At 37.9% G+C, this 19665-nt stretch overlaps 1 protein-coding gene across 1 annotated transcript in view; it reads right to left on the bottom strand.

Annotated features, from left to right (window-relative positions):
• The window catches only part of BPTF (bromodomain PHD finger transcription factor), a 146424-nt gene that overhangs the window by 67674 nt on the left and 59085 nt on the right, over positions 1–19665 (bottom strand). Inside the window, exons 5-7 of the mRNA XM_010856556.1 lie at positions 9922–10145; positions 3850–4059; positions 3105–3293 (exon numbers count right to left, since the gene is read on the bottom strand). Of these exons, the coding sequence (XP_010854858.1) occupies positions 3105–3293; positions 3850–4059; positions 9922–10145 (623 nt within the window). The remainder of the gene's footprint in view (positions 1–3104; positions 3294–3849; positions 4060–9921; positions 10146–19665) is intronic.

Below are 19665 nucleotides of genomic sequence, written 5' to 3'. Positions count from 1 at the left end.
GAGGGTGGGGGCAGGGCGGTGGCGGGAGGATCTGAGGAATAGATATTCAGAGATTAACTTTTTAAAGTGATGTCTACAAACCTCTCTCAAAATACAGTCCAAACCTCAGATTAAACTTCAGTCTCAGCTACATAAAATCTTTCTAATCACTGATCATACCCAACTTGAAATCATGAAATCTGTCCATTTTTCTTATGTTTCATGCCTTTAGTTTTTAGATCACAGATTTGTAATTCTTCCTTTGCATAATGTCATCTAGCGTAAGACAATGACAGCGCTGTCTGACAAGACGTGACAAAATACAGCTGGAAATAAATAAATATACATACGCATATATCTATATATTTATGTGTATGTATGTATTTCTAAAAAATTCTAAAGTAGATGTATTTAAAGAGTTTAAATTCTCAGGTTATTTTTAAGTATCTTTCTATTCTAGAAAAGATATCCAATACAAATGCTAATCAAAAGAAAGCTACTGTATTTAGTAACATTATTAACAATAAAGGGTATTTCACAAAGATAAAGTTAATTCAACAATAAAAATTATGTGCACCTAATAACACAGGCTCAAACTATATAATGCAAAACTAAAAACATTTGAAAGATAAAAAGGCAACACATTAAAAAAAGTAACTTAAAAGTATCTTGCAGAGAGGGAAGGAAATAGCAAAAACACAGACATGAACAACACAATTGAAAACCCTGACCTAACTGTTCTGTACAGTACCCCAAAACTAAAAATATATGTCTCAAGTGCATATTGGAGGAGGAAATGGCAATCCACTCCAGCATTCTTGCCTGGAGAACCGTGGACAGAGGAGCCTGGCGGGTTACAGTCCAGGGTGTTGCAAAGAGCCTGAGTGACACGACAGAGTGTCTAACACCTGACTGAGTGATTAACACTTTCTTTCAAGTGTATAGGAGATAGTTTATCAATATTAACCAAATGTTGGGACCACAAAACAAGCCTCAGCAAATCTTAAATCATGCACAGAATGTTCTCTGACTCCAGTTTGTCAAACCAGAAATCAATAACAAAAATATAACTAGCAAATCTCTAAATGTCTGGGTGCTAAACAACAGATTTATAAATAAGCAATGGATTAAAAAAATATATAACAGAAATCAGAAAGTATTTTAAACTGAATGATAAAGACAAAATAACATATTAAAGTTAGTGAAATGAAGCTACAGCAGTATACAGAGGGAAATGTATAGCCTTGATGACAGCAAGTTATAAAAGCATCCATTAAGTGAGAAGAAAAAATTTTAATAAAGAGTGTATGAGAAACTTTTGGAGGTGACAGATGTTTATGCCACAGATTACAGTGATGGTTTCACAGGTACATCTTTATCTCCAAACTCATCAAGTTGTACACATTAAATATGTACAGCTTTTTGTGTATCAATTGTAACTCAATAGAATGGTTAACAGGGAAAAAAGGCAGGGAGAAATAACTCACAAGAATGAAAAGAAATTAAAAGGAATCCCAAAGTTATTTTTTTAAAAGACTCATAAAAATTAATAGTCTCATGAAATGATTAACCAATTTCTGGATTGAAAAAAGGGAACATCACTACAGATGCTATAGACACTTAAAAACAGTTATCATGTCAGTAAAATTTAAATGAAATGGTATATTCTTAGAAAAATAAAACTTAAGAAAATTGACACAAGAAATCAACAGAAAACATGAATACTTCACTATCTGCCAAAGAAAGGAAATCTACAATAACTTTCCCACAATGAAAACTCCAGGACCAAAAGACTTTAGCAAACATTTAAGGAATAAACAACACCCACAGAAACCCTTGCAGACAAAAGGAAAAGTGGGAAATTGTAAAATAAAAATTCATTTTATAAGGCCAATGTAATCTAGGCATCAAATCCTGACATAGACATTATCAGAAAAGGAGAACTACATGTCAATTTCATTCATGAAAGCTGATGCAAAAATTCTAAAATATCAAAAATGGAATGCAACAATATTTAAGAACAAAAATATGTCACAACAAAGTTGTATTTATTCCAGGAATATGAGATTGGGTCAACATTATTTAAAAAATCAATGTAGAAACTTTTGCTTCCAGTCAGGACAGAGAAGAGGGACTGAACCTAGCCCAGTCTATGCAATAACCACAGACAAAAAAAGAAACCACGTCATGGAAAATGAACAAAAGAACTGATAGGCACTTCAAAACAGAAGGTATCCAAACGACACACACACACAGAAGCACGTGTGCGCACAGTCGCACGTACATGCACACACACACTAAAGGAGTTCAACATCTTTAGTCACCAGGGAACTGCAAGTTCAAATCACAATAAGCCATCCCTACATTTCCACCAGAAGGACTACAAAAGAACTCTTTCAGGGTTTCCATCACAGTATTAACTACAATTACTGACTTTCCATAGGATCACCAGTATTTTCTTGTTTTGCTCATCTAATTTTCTAATTTGCCTTCTTAAAAAAATACATTTAAAAAAAAAATACATCAAGCTCCTATGATAAAATTTTTTCTTTTTTAAAAAAGGCAAAAGGAAAGGCATAACAACATTCTTGATGTGATATAACTTACTCTGAGTATTAATTTTAATAAGCTTAAAGTATTACTGGTTAACTCACATTTTCATATCAAAATACATGACAATGGTTTTCTATTACAATATTATGGTTTGAAATGTTGTTAAAAAGAAACTTACATGACCACATGCAAACATAAAATTAATCTGTTAGTACATACAGAACTGGAACGGTCAAATCATTCAACACTGAGCCATTAGCATGTGAGTACTTAAAACCAAAATATCTGCCACTATGGTCTGGTGATAAAATATACAAATAAGTCTATTAAACAAAAACAGCTAAATGAACTTTAAAAAAGCATGAAGATTATGATGAGTTTCAAGCACTAAATGCAGGAACATCTGTCAAACTCCCAATGTTAGGTGACAATTTAGCGGTCAGGGATGGCACTGATGTAAGCAAGCAGCATGATGAACACATACTTTAAGGTTTTAGGTGACATTCAGCTCTCACTACTCAAGGGAAGGACTTCCCCCCATTACAGAGGCATTGATACACTGCCCTCTGTACCTGGCACGTCCTGGGGGAGCTCAGATGCCACCTTCTTCTCTGCCATGTTGCTGCTATCCTGGGTTTCTGAGACACACCCCATGGGACTCCTCCCTTCAGAGGGAACAGTCTCTTCGGAAGAAGCATTTGTTGTGTTGTCGCCAAGATTTGCTGACACAGAGTTACCTTTATCCCCAACTTCTGTTGGCTCTACAGTAAAATGCACAACAAAACTTTAACGATACCCTTTAAAATTGCTCGAGGACAAATGGCCACATTCAGTCATCTACTGAAAATGAATGAGCACCAAAAAACCTGGCTTCTATTCAATGGCCATACTGAAGCAATTAGATTCTGGGATATTTTTGCAGCAGGTAATCCAAAGGGTATTTAAGAATATTTGGTATTATTAAGAATGTTTAAGTAGTCAACATAAGAAGGAACATTTTTTATCACCCAAAAGTGTATATTCTGATAGAAAAACAGTGATTTTTCACCAACAAATCTCATAGGGAAATCGTACCTTATTAAGAAGTATAGAGATGTGGATATAAAATCATAGCAAATCCACCAATATATAAAACTCATTACAATGGTTATACATGTTATAAGGAGGAAGGATATACTAATCTCTTTAGAAATGTAAAATTAAATAGTTGTTTGTAATAAAAAAAAAAAAACACCTCATTTTCATTTTGCAAGTAAAATTGGAGATTTCCTAAATAACACTGATGAAATATTCTTTTTAACCAAGTAATGTCTTTACCCTCAGATTTTCCTTGCTCGGGATCGACGTCATCTGGTGTTTTGTCATCACTGTCTTTTTCAACAATCTGGTCTTCAAATTCCTCTCTGCTTTTCTCAGCATCTTTGGAGTTACTAGTCTCAGTCTCATTCTTGTCCTTGTCTATTTCTTCTGGGCTTTTAACAATATCAATGTCTCCCTTTTTGGCTCTTATGGATTCCAAAATTTCTTCTATAATAAAACAAATAAAAAATTGTGTTTCCATATTACCAAGTATAAGGTACTACAAGTGTTACTTAAGAGTTTCAATACAAGCTATTAAAAGATAAAATTTGTTAAACGCATTAAGAACTCTGAAACAAGGATCGAGATTACCAGTAACAGTTTGATACCTAAGAGAACTTGACCAATTTGGTTATCTTCACAGCTAGAAAACAGTCTTTTAAAATTGAGATTGCTACAGATTACTGTAATATCCTCTGCCATATAAGAAAAACTGTAAGCTGACACAGACCCACAGTCTGTGCAGTGTGGTACGGTGACAAAAACCTAGAGACTCATGACCTAGTACAGACCTGCCTTAACCGTGTGAGCTGGGCAGGCTACTTAACCTTCGGTCCTCCACCGTAAAATAAGAAAACAAAGGCCCATTAAACATTTCTATCTGAAATCCCATAGCTTTCTGAACGTCACTAACGCCTAATGGCTCTAATTTCCTCTCAACCTTGGTGCAGTGAGACCATAACACGGGTGCAGACCACAAGGAACAGCAACACAGATCCCTGGATACTGACGTTCTTTACATCATAATACAACACTATCATGTTTTACTTTGCTGCTCAAACTGGTCCAGCTTTTGGCCACTGGGAGCTTTTCCAGGGGAGTCCTGTATCCTTTAAACACACTTCCCTTCCCTCCTTCCTTACTTTCCAACACTACAAGATGCTCCAGGCTCACCTTGGGTGTTCTCTGCCCCAGCCCTAGAATATACCACCTCTCAAGGAATCTTGACTTTTTTTTAATTGGAGAAAGAGATTTAGAAGTCGTGATCTAGGCACTATGTGTTCTTCTTACTAGTGGGGTGTCACTGCTTCTCTCGTCACCACAGACCCAGGGAATGTATATACGTATATTAACCTATGTATATATACATCTTTATTATTTCTGTATCTGTCTGTGTGTAGCGGGGAGTACGTGTGTGGTTCATTCAAGCATGGATCTGCTGTTTTTTTGTAAATTCACTGTCTGACAGAAGTTGCTTTCATTACAATTTATCTATTTATTTGGTTAACCCTATTATTCACAGTAAACCAGTTTCAGAATTACTAAACTGTACTCCCATGAGGAATAGTGTTTGTGAACAAGAAGAAACATTAACGCCAAAGCTGGGCACCCATGGTACCTCTTTTGGGATTTTTAAATTTCTTTGTTTACATTTCCTTTCTTTAAATGTTCTCTACCTTCATTTTCATCCGTGTTTCCTAAATTGTAGGTTTCCTAGGATTAGAAAAACCTTGTAAAGTCATCACTGAAAAACACTGACCTCTCTGCTTAAAAGATTATCTTTGAGACGGCTGAAGTTAATTCCTTACTCTCTTTCTCTCACCTGCTCCTAAATCCTATAAGAATTCTAAGTCAGTGATTATAGAAACATCTAAGTCAGCTATAGGACAATTTCAAACAGAAGGAATTCTAATACATATATTTTCTGTCTTCACCATCACCCCAGGATCCTTTTTTTACATCATTTCCTTATATCCTGTTACCTATCTATACATCTACACTGCTTTCAGTTCCTATTAACCCTAATGCATTTACTCGTGCTATATACACTAAACAATGGAAGTATCTCAATTACTGTGAAAAGAACTTTTTATTTGGAAAAAAAATTTATTCACCAATTACCTGCTTTTCTTAGAGCCATATTATTTCTTACTTTAAAATATAGCTCCATCCTGATCAAAGTGTTACACATTCAACCAACTTCCACCCTGCCACATAATGAGGATAGAGTTAAAAAAAAAACAACTATAAATCAGATCACCTAAATTAGGTAGAAAGCACAGGTAGGATGACCAAAGGTCAACCTTTCTATAAAGGTTCTAATTTTAATAGTCTATCCTGTTATCCACTCGATCAAGTATACAAATAATTATCAGTATATATGTCTGTATTTTCAGCTCAAGACCTACAGTACTCACAGCCTTAAAAGAAACACACCAAAAAAGTGGGGAGGGGAAAAAAAAAAACATTAAGGGGGTGACAGAAGAAATAATTGGTCTAGGTTGTATCTGATCTGTAATAAATATGCATCCTCAATAAACATGTATAGTAGTCTATACTTTGCAGGAATATTTCAAAATTAAATAGAATTAACCTACCAAATATTAAAAGTCTTCTTCTCTCAGAAACAAAATTTATTCCAAAAATAAACTTCTTTCAAACAAGCAGAATAAAGCATTACAAAACACAATCACCAAAAGGGTATATGATAAAACGAACTATTTACAGTTACAAATATATAATAAATTTTAGAATCTAGATGGTAGGCTTATGTACTGGATAATTCTTTTAACTTTCTGTATATTTGACAATTTCAAAAATATGAGGGGAAAAAAACAGAAAAAATATTCAGAAAAAAAAAAAAAAACCCACCAAAAAACTGAATTAAACTCTCCTGAAGTGGACATATATGTATATAACAACCAGAGAGATGAAAATGTGAAAGGATTTATGCTATTTGTGAGGTTAAAAAAGAAAAGTCATAAGGATAAGCTGGGATTCTGAGATCATTGATAAGATACTGTAAATTATTCTTGGCTATTTCAGGAGCCCAGTAGTCTGTTTTCTTTAATCTCATAAAACCCCCAATTAAAGAACACCACTAGATATTATTTTAGGTATTTACCTGGACTGGATGCTCCTAAACTATTATAGCCAAGATTTTGGTTCCCAGAGAGAGCAAATAAAGATAATGGTGGCAGATCGGTGTTTTAATAGGAAATTCTTCTATCTGAATGTTTAATTCATTGCCAATACATTCCTTAGAAAGTTGCTGAGAGGATTAAAGGCTTGTATAACATCTAGATGAACACCTGGCCCACAGTAGGTACTCAAAAATGTTAGTTTCCCCTTCTCTTCCCCATCAATTTTCAATTCTTGTGAATCCCTCCACCTTTAGTACCAGGTTGGTTGTACCTTAGCAAAAAAAAGGGGAAGGGGGGAGAAAAAAGAGAAGAAAAATGTCACTTGTTGTCTAGATCTCACCATTAAATTCAAGGTACACTTTACCTTATTTAAATTAAATTCAGCTGTACTAAGAGGGTAGCTGTCCACAAGCTGTGGCCACATATCTCTAAGAATATATTGTGCCCTAATGCTCAAAGCTCTATTTCTGATTATTACAAAAGGTTTAACTGATTTTTAAAAGTACATCACAGGCTGAATTACATGAAATATAACATGCTTATTGTAGGAAATTTGAAAAATATAAAACAGAAAGTAACTATAATCCTACTATGCTGATTAGTTATTTTTTAGTGATAAAAGCTGATTATTCACCCAGTTGATTATTCAGAGGAAGAGAATTTAAGTACCTCAATAACCCAGGTACTGTTTTGGCATGGTACCTCATACATTCTCCAATGTGTAGTACTCCATCACATGGTAATTCAAATGAAAGTAACCAATTCCTCCACAAATTCATTTTCAGTTTGACATTCCCCCCAGTCAGACCACTAAACATTTTAATTATCCATTTCTATATTGGCTTTGTTCTTTACTTAAGATGAGGAAGTGTTACTCGCTCAGTCGTGTCCGACTCTTTCGACCCCGTGGACTGTAGCTGCCAGGCTCCTCTGTCCATGGAATTCTCCAGGCAAGAATACTGGAGTGGGTAGCTATTCCCTTCTCCAGGGGATTCCTCCTGACCCAGGGATTGAACCTGGGTCTCCTGCACTGCAGGAGTACTCTTCACCGACTGAGCCACCAGGGAAGCCCATGATTAAGATGATACTACTATATATATAATTTTGTACACAGATGAGTTCACTCTAGAAAATATTTCTAATTCAACACCTGATAAAAACACATTCCACATTGCTTTTTAGGGGACAGCATGGCTCATTATTACTATACTAAAAGCTGAGACTGCAAGAGAGTAAAAAGGGATTTGTCAATTGCAATGCTGGGATCCATAAAGGGAAATTAAGAGGGGAAGTAATCCTCTTAATTATATTAGTACAATTATCAACCTCCCCAAAGAATTCTGATGAGTAAAACTTATCTGATGGAAAAAAATACACATTAAAAAAACCCAGATCTAATGATAAAAGATACTTTCAACTACCAGATATGAATAAATATAACTCTTGTTAACTAAATCTACTAGTTTTTGAAGAAGTACAGGGAAGTCCCTGTACTATTTATTTTTTTTTAATGTCATATAATTCATTATTTGTTACAAAGCAGGGAATAAAAATAAAAACACTGAGCAGCAAAATAAATAAGGTAGTAATCAAAATCAGAGAAGGCAATGGCACCCCACTCCAGTACTCTTGCCTGGAAATCCCATGGATGGAGGAGCCTGGTAGGTTGCAGTCCATGGGGTCACAAAGAGACGGACACGACTGAGTGACTTCACCTTCACTTTTCACTTTCATGCATTGGAGAAGGAAATGGCAACCCACTCCAGTGTTCTTGCCTGGAGAATCCCAGGCACGAGGGAGCCTGGTGGGCTGCCGTCTCTGGGGTCGCACAGAGTCGGACATGACTGAAGCGACTTAGCAGCAGCAGCAATCAAAATATGACGCAAAGTGTAAAATATATATCCATGAGTCCTGATATACACGACTGAATAAATAAGAATACACAAATCTGTGCAGGAATCCAGATAACGTATGTAGATCAATGTTCCCTCAAGGAGGTGGACTGTGACTCCCGATGGCCTAAGTGGGCTATGCACAGTGACTCTCTCCCCCAAACCATAGTATGGGTGGGAGGAGTAATTTTACAAGAGAGAAACCAGACAAATACTGCCTCAATCAGATGACCCAAGTTAATATCACTGGTGATAAATCATGCTGGTGGCTGGTACTCTGGATAAGATGACCAGGAGGGCACTTCATCTTTGTGGTCTTCCTCCCCAAATACACAACACAAGGCTAACTCTAAGAAGAACACAAGACAAATCCATGTTGAGGGCATTCTTTTAAGTCCCTGGCCAGCAATCCTCAAAACCTGTCCAGGTCATCAATAATAAGGAAAATCTGAAAACCTGTGACATCCTAGAGAGACAGGATGACTAAATAGAGTGTGGTGTCCTGGAAGGGATCATGAGACAGAAAAAGGACGTTAGATAAGAACTGAGGAAATCTGAATAAAGTATAGATATAAGTTATTAAATATATCAACAGTGGTTCATTAGTGATGACAAACACACCACACTAATGTGAAAGTCGCTCAGTTGTGTCTGACTCTTTGCGATCCCGTGAACTATACAGTCCATGGAGTTTTCCAGGCCAGAATACTGGAGTGGGTAGCCTTTCCCTTCTCCAGGGGATCTTCCCAACCCAGGGATCAAACCCAGGTCTCCTGCATTGCAGGCAGATTCTTCACCAGCTGAGCCAGGATGTAAGATGCTGATAATAAGGGAAGTCTACCGCAGGGTATGCGAAAAACCCTCCATGCTATCTTAGCAACTTTTCCGTAACTCTAAAATTATTCTAAAATTGAGAGTTAAAAAAAAAAAAAAGAAGCCAAAGAGTAAATTTTAAAGGAACACCATTTCTCATAATTAAAAACAGGACTCCCTAAAAGGTTTATTAATAAAATTTGTGAATTAAAAAACAAATATAATTTGTGGAATATCAGTAACGAGTAAGACACGGTACCAAACACTAAAATGTACAGGGTCTCTAATTTAAATTAGGATGAACAAGGTTCTATTGGGAAAATATTATAAAGAATTAAAGTAAAATAGTCATACTTGAAAATTTTAATACATTTTTAAATTTTGTAGTTATTTCACACCTAGAGTTTATCTCAAAAAGTAAAATCTAACAAAAAGTAAAATGAGAAGAATTTCCCACTCACCATTAGCTGCTGCCAGAAAGGATTTGTTACTGCCCCGAGCTTTATTGGTCAGGTCTTCAGTTATGTCCATGTGCCGGTGGATTTCTTCACGCATTTCTTCTAGAATTTTGCAGAGCTCTGCCTCCCAGTAATCTTTGTCTAGACAGTCAATTAATTCTGCAAGTTGGACCTTTGTGCTGTAGTACCAAATTTTCTTTTCATTTTCATTTTCTGTATCTTCTTCTCTGTTTAAGAAAAAGCACAAAAACACTTTATAGGTTAGACATAATGGCACTTATCTGACAATTTTATCTATCCAGTGAAAGTTAAAATACATAACACAAAGACTGCACACTAAAGTTCAATTTATTAACACTTATTCACAAGAGATCGTCAAGTTTCATTCAAATTCAAGGTACTCATTTTACTTGAACTTCTATTTTGATGTCCTAGCCCAACATAGACAGCATATTAAAAAGCAGAGACATTCCTTTGCCAACAAAGGTCCATTTAGTCAAAGCTATGGTTTTTCCAGTGGTCATGTATGGATGTGAGAGTTGGACTATAAAGAAAGCTGAGTGCCCAAGAATTGATGCTTTTGAACTGTGGTGTTGGAGAACTCTTTTGAGAGTCCCCTGGACTGCAAGGAGATCCAATCAGCCCATCCTAAAGGAAATCAGTCCTGAATATTCATTGGAAGGACTGATGCTGAAGCTGAAGCTCCAATACTTTGGCCACCTGATGTGAAGAACTGACTCATTAGAAAAGACCCTGATGCTGGGAGGGATTGGGGGCAGGAGGAGAAGGGGACGACAGAGGATGAGATGGCTGGATGGCATCACCGACTCAATGGACATGAGTTTGAGTAAATTCCGGGAGTTGGCGATGGACAGGGAGGTCCATGGGGTCACAAAGAGTTGGACATGATTGACCAACTGAACTGAACCGAACCTAGCCCACAACAGCTTAGGATAAAATATAGTAAATGTAGATAAATGTAGCTTGTAGTAGTGGGAAGAGAAGAATACAGCAACAAAGAAAGATTTCTAAAAACATGACACTCAGAAATAGGACCTTAAAACTCAGAGTGTGTGAGTACTTGGTGGAGGATGGTCTTGGTGACACTTCAATCAACATTAAGACCATCACTTGTAACAATAGCATGCAGAGAACTTTAACCAGAAATATTTAAACTCTGTTCAGTACCTGACAGGTACAGTGCAGGATCATGTTATACTACAGTTTAGAAACATTTCCACCAAAATGGTGGAAATGCTTTGTTAAATTTTGGTCCTTGAAGGAATCATCTCAATTGAGTGACAACATCTCATCGCTTTCCTTGCCTGTGGACAATCAAAGCTCAAACTGGAAAAGAGCAGAGCAGCTTCCTGTCCTGCTTAAATCTTTCTAAAGATGCCATTCACTTGCAATGGAGGCAGACACTTGCACACGAATAGTCACTGATTAAAAACACAAGGCAAATTAATGTCTAGTGCCAGACTTTTAAGAAACATATGTGAGGGTAGTTCTTCTCTCATTCAAAAGAATTCAGGATTCCATAGGCATGCATTAATATACAATACTTGTCTTTCTCTTTCTGACTTATTTACTCTGTATAATAGGCTCTAGGTTCATCCACCTCATTAGGACTGACTCAAATGTGCTCCTTTTTTATAGCTGAGCAATATTCCATTGTATATACGTACCACAGTTTCTGTATAAGTTCATTGAGGGTGGGACGAATTGAAAGAATAGCACAGAAACACATAATTACCAGATGCAAGACAGACAGCAAGTGGGAATCTGCTGTGTCACACAGGGAGCTCAACTCAGTGCTGTGACGGCCTACAGGGCTGGGATGGAGAGGGAGATGGGAGTGGGGTTCAGGAGGGAGGGGACATATGTACACTCGTGGCTGATTCATGTTGATGTACGCGGAAACCGACACAATACTGTAAAGCAATCATGCTTCAATTAAAAAATTTTTTTAATCAGGAGTATGTATGAAGTAGCTGACAAGAACAAGTCTAACTTTTCTACTTGCTCAGAGGCAAACTGATGGAGCTGAAAAAAGAGGACTTTAAGAAAGATCTGGCTTTAAATGAGCTCAGTCGCTTATGATATGTGAACGTGGACAAGACACAACCTCTCTGAGTGTCTGAGCCGTTTTATTCACCTCACTGGCACATGGGGATAACAGGACCTGTCTTGAGGGTCACTGTGAGATATTATAAAGCAAATAAAGGTATTCTGATAAGGCATCTTATTAGAGTTAAGTGTTATAGTGCCTGGAACATCATTGACAAGTGCAGTGTTAGTGGCTCAGTCGTGTCCGACTCTTTGCAACCCCATGGACTGTACATCGCCAGGCTCCTCCATCCATGGAATTTTCCAGGCAAGAATACTTGAGTGGATTGCCATTTCCTACTTCAGGGGATCTTCCCGACCCAGGAATCAAATCCAAGTCTCTTGTGTCTTCTGCACTGCAGACAGATTCTTTATTGTCTGAGCCATAATGACCAATAAATAGAAAATATTATTGTTACTAGTAGTAACAATAATAAGGTAAGGTAGTAAATAAATTAAAATGTAGAACTCCAGGAATGAGACATTCAATAGTTTTGAAGAAAGGATATATTAAATCATGGATAAATAAAAGGATATCAAACTTAACAAAAATTTTTAAGAAAAAAGGTTTAATAAAGGGTCCCCATTATCTAGCTTTGCTTTTTCAAATAGGCATCTACCGACATAGGATCTATATCTCTGATAGAGGCTTTTCACAAAAATTTCTGAAAATCATTTTTTTAAGCTGCTCTGGATTTTACTTTACAATAGGTATTTTTACTGACTTCTTATGACTGAATGAAAACAATGGTCTACTGCAATTTAAAATGCTAAAGATGTCAGAATCTTCTAATGAAAAGATTAACAGGGAATGCCCTGGTGGTCCAGTCACTAGGACCCTGTGCTTCCACTGCTGAGGACCCAGGTTGAATCCCTGGTTGGGGAACTAGGTGCACACAAGCCATGGGACATAGCCAAAAATAAATAAATAAAAAGCTTTCCAAAGGCAATACCATAACAAAAACATTCTCAGGTGGCTCAGTGGTAAGAATTCACCTGCCAAAGCAGGAGACACAGGTTCAATCCCTGGGTCAGGAAGAGCCTGTGGAGTAGGAAATGGTTACCTGCTCCAGTATTTTTGCCTGGGAAATCCCATGGACAGAGGAGCCTAGTGGCTTACAGTCCATGGGGTTGCAGAGAGTCAGACACGAATGAGTGACTTAGCATGCACACACATCAAATCAGAAAGGACACAGCAAGCTTGGACCAAGCACAAGAGTTACGGGACAACCTAATCATTTTCTAAGAAACCAATCTGAAGGAGTTTTCCTCTGTTATAAATTTTATTCCTCTGTTATCAAATTTTTTTCTTACCTGTTTGCTTTTTTCTCGATACAGAAATATCTACAAATTTCAATGGAACAAGAAAAATAGTCTACATAAAAACATTTTGGGGGTAGAAATACAATTTACGAGCATAAGAATGAGATGAGAGCAAACTTAAGCAACTCACAAGCTACTCAAAGGGTCCCTATCGGATGACTAAATCAGCCCATGCCGGCATTTGCAGAGTTTCCATCTTAACAGAGAACACTTAATTTTCATCTTAAGAGAGAATTCACAACTTTGTAACAGTGGCAGTCCATTCTAGATTGAAACTGCGCTATTAGAAAGCTTTTTCCCTTTTAAGAGAAGACACACATACTTAGTGTTTCCATCAACCCATTCTGCTAGAATTCTCTGAAATGAATCTAACATCTCCTCCACACAGTCCTTCAACTCTTTCACATCCATAATTTTACCACTTTTGTCTTTCCTTTGTATCTTAAATGATAAAATACTTTAATCATTTCTCACACAGCACGTTTTCCAGTTTTCACTACACTGATATTCTTCCCCTAAATGTACACTTTGTCAATGTCCTGCTAAAAATAGCCCTATTTTTTATTCTGCTCATCAAAGATAATACTCAACACTTTTTTTTTTCTTCTTCTTGAGGCTGTAGGGAGGATAAATTCATCAAAAGCATAAAGTAGTAAAACTGAGTGAACAATAATGGCAAATGCTTTCAAAGAAAACTTGTTTTAATACTGATGTACTTGGGCACATTTACACAATTTAAATAACCAAGATTATTTCTTCTAATTGTAAAGGTGACAACAGCTTTCCTGTAGGAATATACATCAATTTGTAGGTGTATCTGTTTATGGGGTTATAACCTGTTTTCTACAGAAGCTCTGTCTCTGCAATGCTCCTTCTGCACCCCTAAACTGGCCCAGCTTCCGTGAAGTCACTGATCAGCTCAAGGAGCTCACAGGCTGGTGGGGAAGGACAGGCTGGAACGAAAATATTTGCCAAAAATGCAAATTAAGCGCAAGTTTCCAGATTCTATGCCTGTGTTTTAAAGTCTGTTTGGCTTCTACTTAGGCAAGATAAGAGGTTAATGACTAACAGTTAAATTTTGAGTTTCATTTCTAAACAAACCCACAGAAACTAAGAGTAAGGAACGCTAGTGTGGTGGGTTGACTAGTACCCCACAGAGATGCGTGTCCACCTGAGACCACAGAACGTGACCTTATTTGGAAATACAGTCTTTGCACCTGTAATTATCTAGGGATCTTGAGATGAAATCATCCTGGATTTGGGTGAGCCCTGAATCAAATGACTGCTATCCTTGAAAGAGGAGAAGATTCGAAGAGACACATGGAGAAGGTGATGTGAAGACAGAGGCAGAAATCTGAGTGATGTGCCAGTCTGTAGGCTGGGAAATGCCAAGGGCAGCCAGCAACCACCCAGAAGCTAGGAGAAAGGCGAGAGAAACAATCCTGCTGACGTGGATTTCCAACTCTCAGCCCCAGAATCGTGACAGAATAAATTCCTGTTGCTTTAAACAACTCAACTTATGTCAATAGGTTACGGCAGCCCTAGGGAACCAAAACAGATCTGGATACTGGGAAATCAAAGTCCTGCTGGAACAAATACCTAAAAACGTGGAAGCAGCTTAGGAACTGGGTAATGGGAAAAGGCTGGAAGAATCTTGGGCCACTTGACAGAAAAGGCCCATCTTAAAAACACAGAGGTTGGCAGAAACTGGAATTGTGCTACCATAAGCCAAGGAACACCTCAGGTACCAGAAGATGGAAAAGGCAAACAAAGGATTCCTTCCTAGCGCCTCTGGAGGGAGCACAGCCCCACAGACACCTTGATTTTAGACTTCTAGCCTCCACAACGATTAGAATGTGAATTTCTCACTATACTTTGTTACAGCCGTCCGAGCAAACTAATGCAGCTCAAGATTCAGAGACCAAAGGCAGCCCAAGCAGGTTAAGAGCACACATTCTGGGTTAGAATGCCTGGGACTGAATTCTGATTCTGCCACTTGCTAGAAGTATCATACCGGATAAATTATTTAACCTTGCGATGCCTCAACTTCTCCATCTGTAAAATGGGAGTGACAGTATTTATATATCAAAATGCTGCTGTGAGGATTAAATAAATTAACAATGTAAAGTGCTTCAAACACTGACAGCATACAGTAGGTGCAGTATGCAGGGTTGCTACTATTTTGATCATCTTATGAAGTATATGATATCTACCTTAAAACAAATAATTAAAGTGGAGTGTGGGTTTTTTTTTGTTTTTTTTTTTAAAGTTGTCTCAGGGTGCAAGTGGGAGAGAATTTCAGGGGGAAAGCTCTAGGAAATGGCATATATAGGCTGACTTGAAAGATAAGTTAGTAGAAAGGCTTTGAGTTTTTTTGTTTGCCTGGGTGCTTTTTATTTATTTTGTTTTGGGTGGTGGGAAGCAAGAGAATAGGGCTTCCCCGGTGGCTCACTGGTAAAGAATCTGCAATGTAGGAGGCGCAGGTTCAATCCCTGGGTCAGAAGATTCCCTACAGAAGGAAATGGGAACCCACTCCAGTATTCTTGTCTGGAGAATTCCATGAACAGAGGAGCCTGGCAGGAAGCAGCCCATGGGGTCACAAGAGAGTCAGACAGGACTTAGTGACTGAACAACAACAAAGTTAGAGAATATACAAAACTAGAGATCTACAAACTTTCTGTTAAGGGCAAATGAAAGCATGTAATTGAAAAGTTTTTCAACTTGAGGGTAAAGGAGACCTGACCAGAGGGGCTGTTTTAAAAACAGTCCAACTATGGAACACAAAACACAACTGGGGAATAGGGAGTCACACACAGACTGGTTTGGAGACAACTCAACTAATGTAATTGAGATGATGCTGACAGTGAGAATGCAGAGAAAGAGATCCAATACTGAAGAGATAATTACAAGGTATAAAAAAACAACACAGGACAGGAAACCATTTCCAGGTTTCTAGCTTGAGCAGCAGGCAGGATGGTGATCCCATCACTAAGACAGTAACACTGAGCGAAAGGCAGCTAATGCGGGCAAGTGATGCATCAGCTTCAGACATGGTGCATCTGAGGCGCCTGCTATGTGGGCTTGTCCAAGAGGCTGCTGGATACGCAGAACTGGACATGGGCAGAAGGGTTACATGTGTTAGGTCTGATGGCAACTGAGTCAGCCAGTAAATCGGCAGCTTATGGCTGGAATGGGGAGGTACAGGTAGAAAGCTGTACAGGTTAAAAAGGATATATTAGTTCTGGAAAGTGAAAAAATGCTGAGCTTTAAAATGCTATGTTCAAGGTAATTTTATCCAGAAAGGAGAGGAAAAGGTGCTAATCTAATCTGGTACTTCCTACTTTATTAAAAGCCCCAATTTCAGAGCAAAGGATTGGTAGAATGAAAACAATATTTAAGAAAGATTGGCCCTCTTAAATATCAGACTGGAACTGATCTCTAAATTGTTTGCTCAATATCTTGGTTCTTCAGGTAGACTATAAACTCATGTGTAAGAAGTTTTATTCACTAACCTATCCAAATAACATTTTAAATGACTATTAAATAAAAGCAATAATAGGAAAACTTAATGTCTATAAAATACTAGCATTACAGTGAAAAAGTGTTCACTGGGACTTCCGTGGGGGTCCAGAGGTTAAGACTGCGCTTCCACCGCAGGGGGTGAGGGTTCACTCCCGGGTGGGGAAACTGAGATCCCGCAAGCCTCAGCCAAAAAAAAAACGAGTGATTACTGCCCCAGACTTTGTTTCAGACATAACCCCTTGGACAACAGGTCCACTGATTCATCATTTTAAGCTTCTGGACTTTCCCGGAAAGCATACACCAAATCTCTACATAACCTGAGCAATTTACAGTGTTTCAAAACTTTTCATCAGGAGTCCACATATAATCTACCACAAGGGGGCGCTTAAATGGAAATTGTTTTGATCTAACTTTGAAAAAGATGTAAAATCTTTCACATTTATTCAAATTATTGACAAAGAATGACTCTCATTAACAATGATACTGAAATCTTTGTATCGGACTTTACAAAGAAAATAGTCAAAATGTCACAACACATGAAAAAAGATACTATCCTAATTCATCTGAAATCTTCCATTAAATTTTGTGTACTTTATTATCATTAAGAAAGGAAATTTGAGGGACTATGATTAAAGCTTTTAAAACAAATAAATGTAAGTGAATAGTTTCAATGCCAAATATGTAATTATTAAATAATAATAATAAATTATTATTATTACATATTACACTGGGACTTCCCTGGTGGTCAGGTAGTTAAGAATCTGCCTTCCAATGCAGGAGACGAGGGTTTGATCGCTCTTCAGGAAACTAGATCCCACATTCTGCAGGGCAACTAAGTCCACGCACCAATGCTAGAGAGAAACCCTCATGCCGCACAATAAAGAGCCTGTGTGCCGCAACTAAGACCCAATGCAGCCAAACATACATACAGAAGAATTTTAGTGTCCAATTTAGAAAAGCAGATTATTTCATCTCATTGATGTATCACAAATCCACCCACAGGAACCTTCTTGAGTCCTTCGACTCCTGTAATTTCAAAGGTTTGCACTTTATTTAACCACATTCAATGAGTCTTCTCTTCTCCTTGTCTGAGTGTTGCTGGTGGCTCAGAGGATAAAGCGTCTGCCTGCAATGTAAGAGACCCGGGTTTGATCCCTGGGTTGGGAAGATCCCCTGGAGAAAGAAATGGCAACCCACTCCAGTATTCTCGTCTGGAGAATCCCATAGACAGAGGAGCCTGGTGGGCGACAGTCCACGGGGCCGCAAAGAGTCCCACACGACTGAGCAACTTCACTTCACTTCACTTTACATACAGATGTTGATTTATCAAGAAACAACTTTTTTGTAACACCACTTAATGTCATATTTTCTAAAAATGCCTTTGTTTCAAATTTATAAGATCTCAGAAAAATCCAGTCTCAACAGAGCCAAAACCATTACAGTATTTTTCTTTAAGCACCGCTTTTAACAACTAAAACAACACAAGTTGCAGACTTCTCAAGATGAGGCTTAGAAACTAGGCTACAGTATAGAGTTAGTTACTGAAAATATTCTTGGGACCTCCCTGGCGGTCCAGTGCTTAGGACTCTCACTGCCATAGCCCGGTTCAATCCCTGGTCAGGGAATTAAGATCCTGCAAACCACATGGTGTGGCCAAAAAAAAAAAAAGAAACAAGAAAGAAGAAGAGTCTTAAAAATAGGTCCTGGGGAAAAAAAAAAAGTTTTTTTTTAAGGTCATACTTCCTAATAGCCACAGAGTTTCGGGCAAGTCCAAGAGCAACTTATTTAACTTCTCTTGAGTTTTAGTTTTTCATCTATGAAATGCAGACAAGAACAGTACCTACATTACTGGATTGTTGTGAGGATTAATTTTAAAAATATATTTGTAAATGCTTATTAGAAAACTGAACGCACACATTATTCTAAGTGGAAGAACTGAGAAGAAAAACATCATTATATATTTTTTATATGAAATGTTTAGAAAAGGCAAATTTATACAAACAGCAGAGGAGTGATTTTCTAAGGCTGAGGATGGGCGTGAGATTAACTGTAGACAGATATGAGAAAACTTTCATTCAGGATGACTGAAATGTAGAATGACCAACCATGTGGATTTGTCTCAGAAGGAAATGGTTCCTGGGATGTGTGGCTTTCAGTGTTAATTTACTAAAATTACTGAATTGTACAGCTATAACAACAGAATTTTATAATACATAAATTAATAACCATCCCAGGGAATCCCCTGCTGGTCCAATGGTTAGGATTCCGAGCTTCTGCTGTAAGGCGCAAGGGTTCCCCCTGGGTCAGAAAACTAAAATCCCACATGTCACGTGGAGGGATGGAAACAAACAACAAGGGCAGGACGGGGAAGACAACAGAGCAACGGGAGAAGAGGAGCACAGGATAAGCACCCCTTACTTACTTCCTGACTTGTTCACAGCAATCCTGAGGACCCTGAGCCCTATGGGAAGGCACAGGAGACTGGGGGAATGGGGCCCATTAACTGCTGTGCCGCGTGCTGTCTAGAGGGTACAAGCACCAGGCTCCCCGAAAGGCAGTCACTGACTCTCCATTTAGAGCGAAAGACCGCATTAAACCTCACACCAGAATGTGGTTACAGTTACCTCTCCATGTGTAATGACCTTGCTGACACGAGCTTCCATGCTACCATTTCCATAGCATAATGTGAGAAAGATGGAACAATAAACACCACAACCAGATATGTGGGAGGTACAGGGGCAAAAAAAGAAAATTATGTAAAAATTTAATATAACTGATAGACCCAAAAAACAC

The sequence above is a fragment of the Bison bison genome, unplaced genomic scaffold (genome assembly GCF_000754665.1).
Source record: "Bison bison bison isolate TAMUID 2011002044 unplaced genomic scaffold, Bison_UMD1.0 scf7180017864371, whole genome shotgun sequence".
NCBI classification, from domain to species: Eukaryota; Metazoa; Chordata; class Mammalia; order Artiodactyla; family Bovidae; genus Bison; species Bison bison.
The sequence above is the reverse complement of the archived record's forward strand: the minus strand, read 5'-3'. Positions and strand labels throughout refer to the sequence as shown.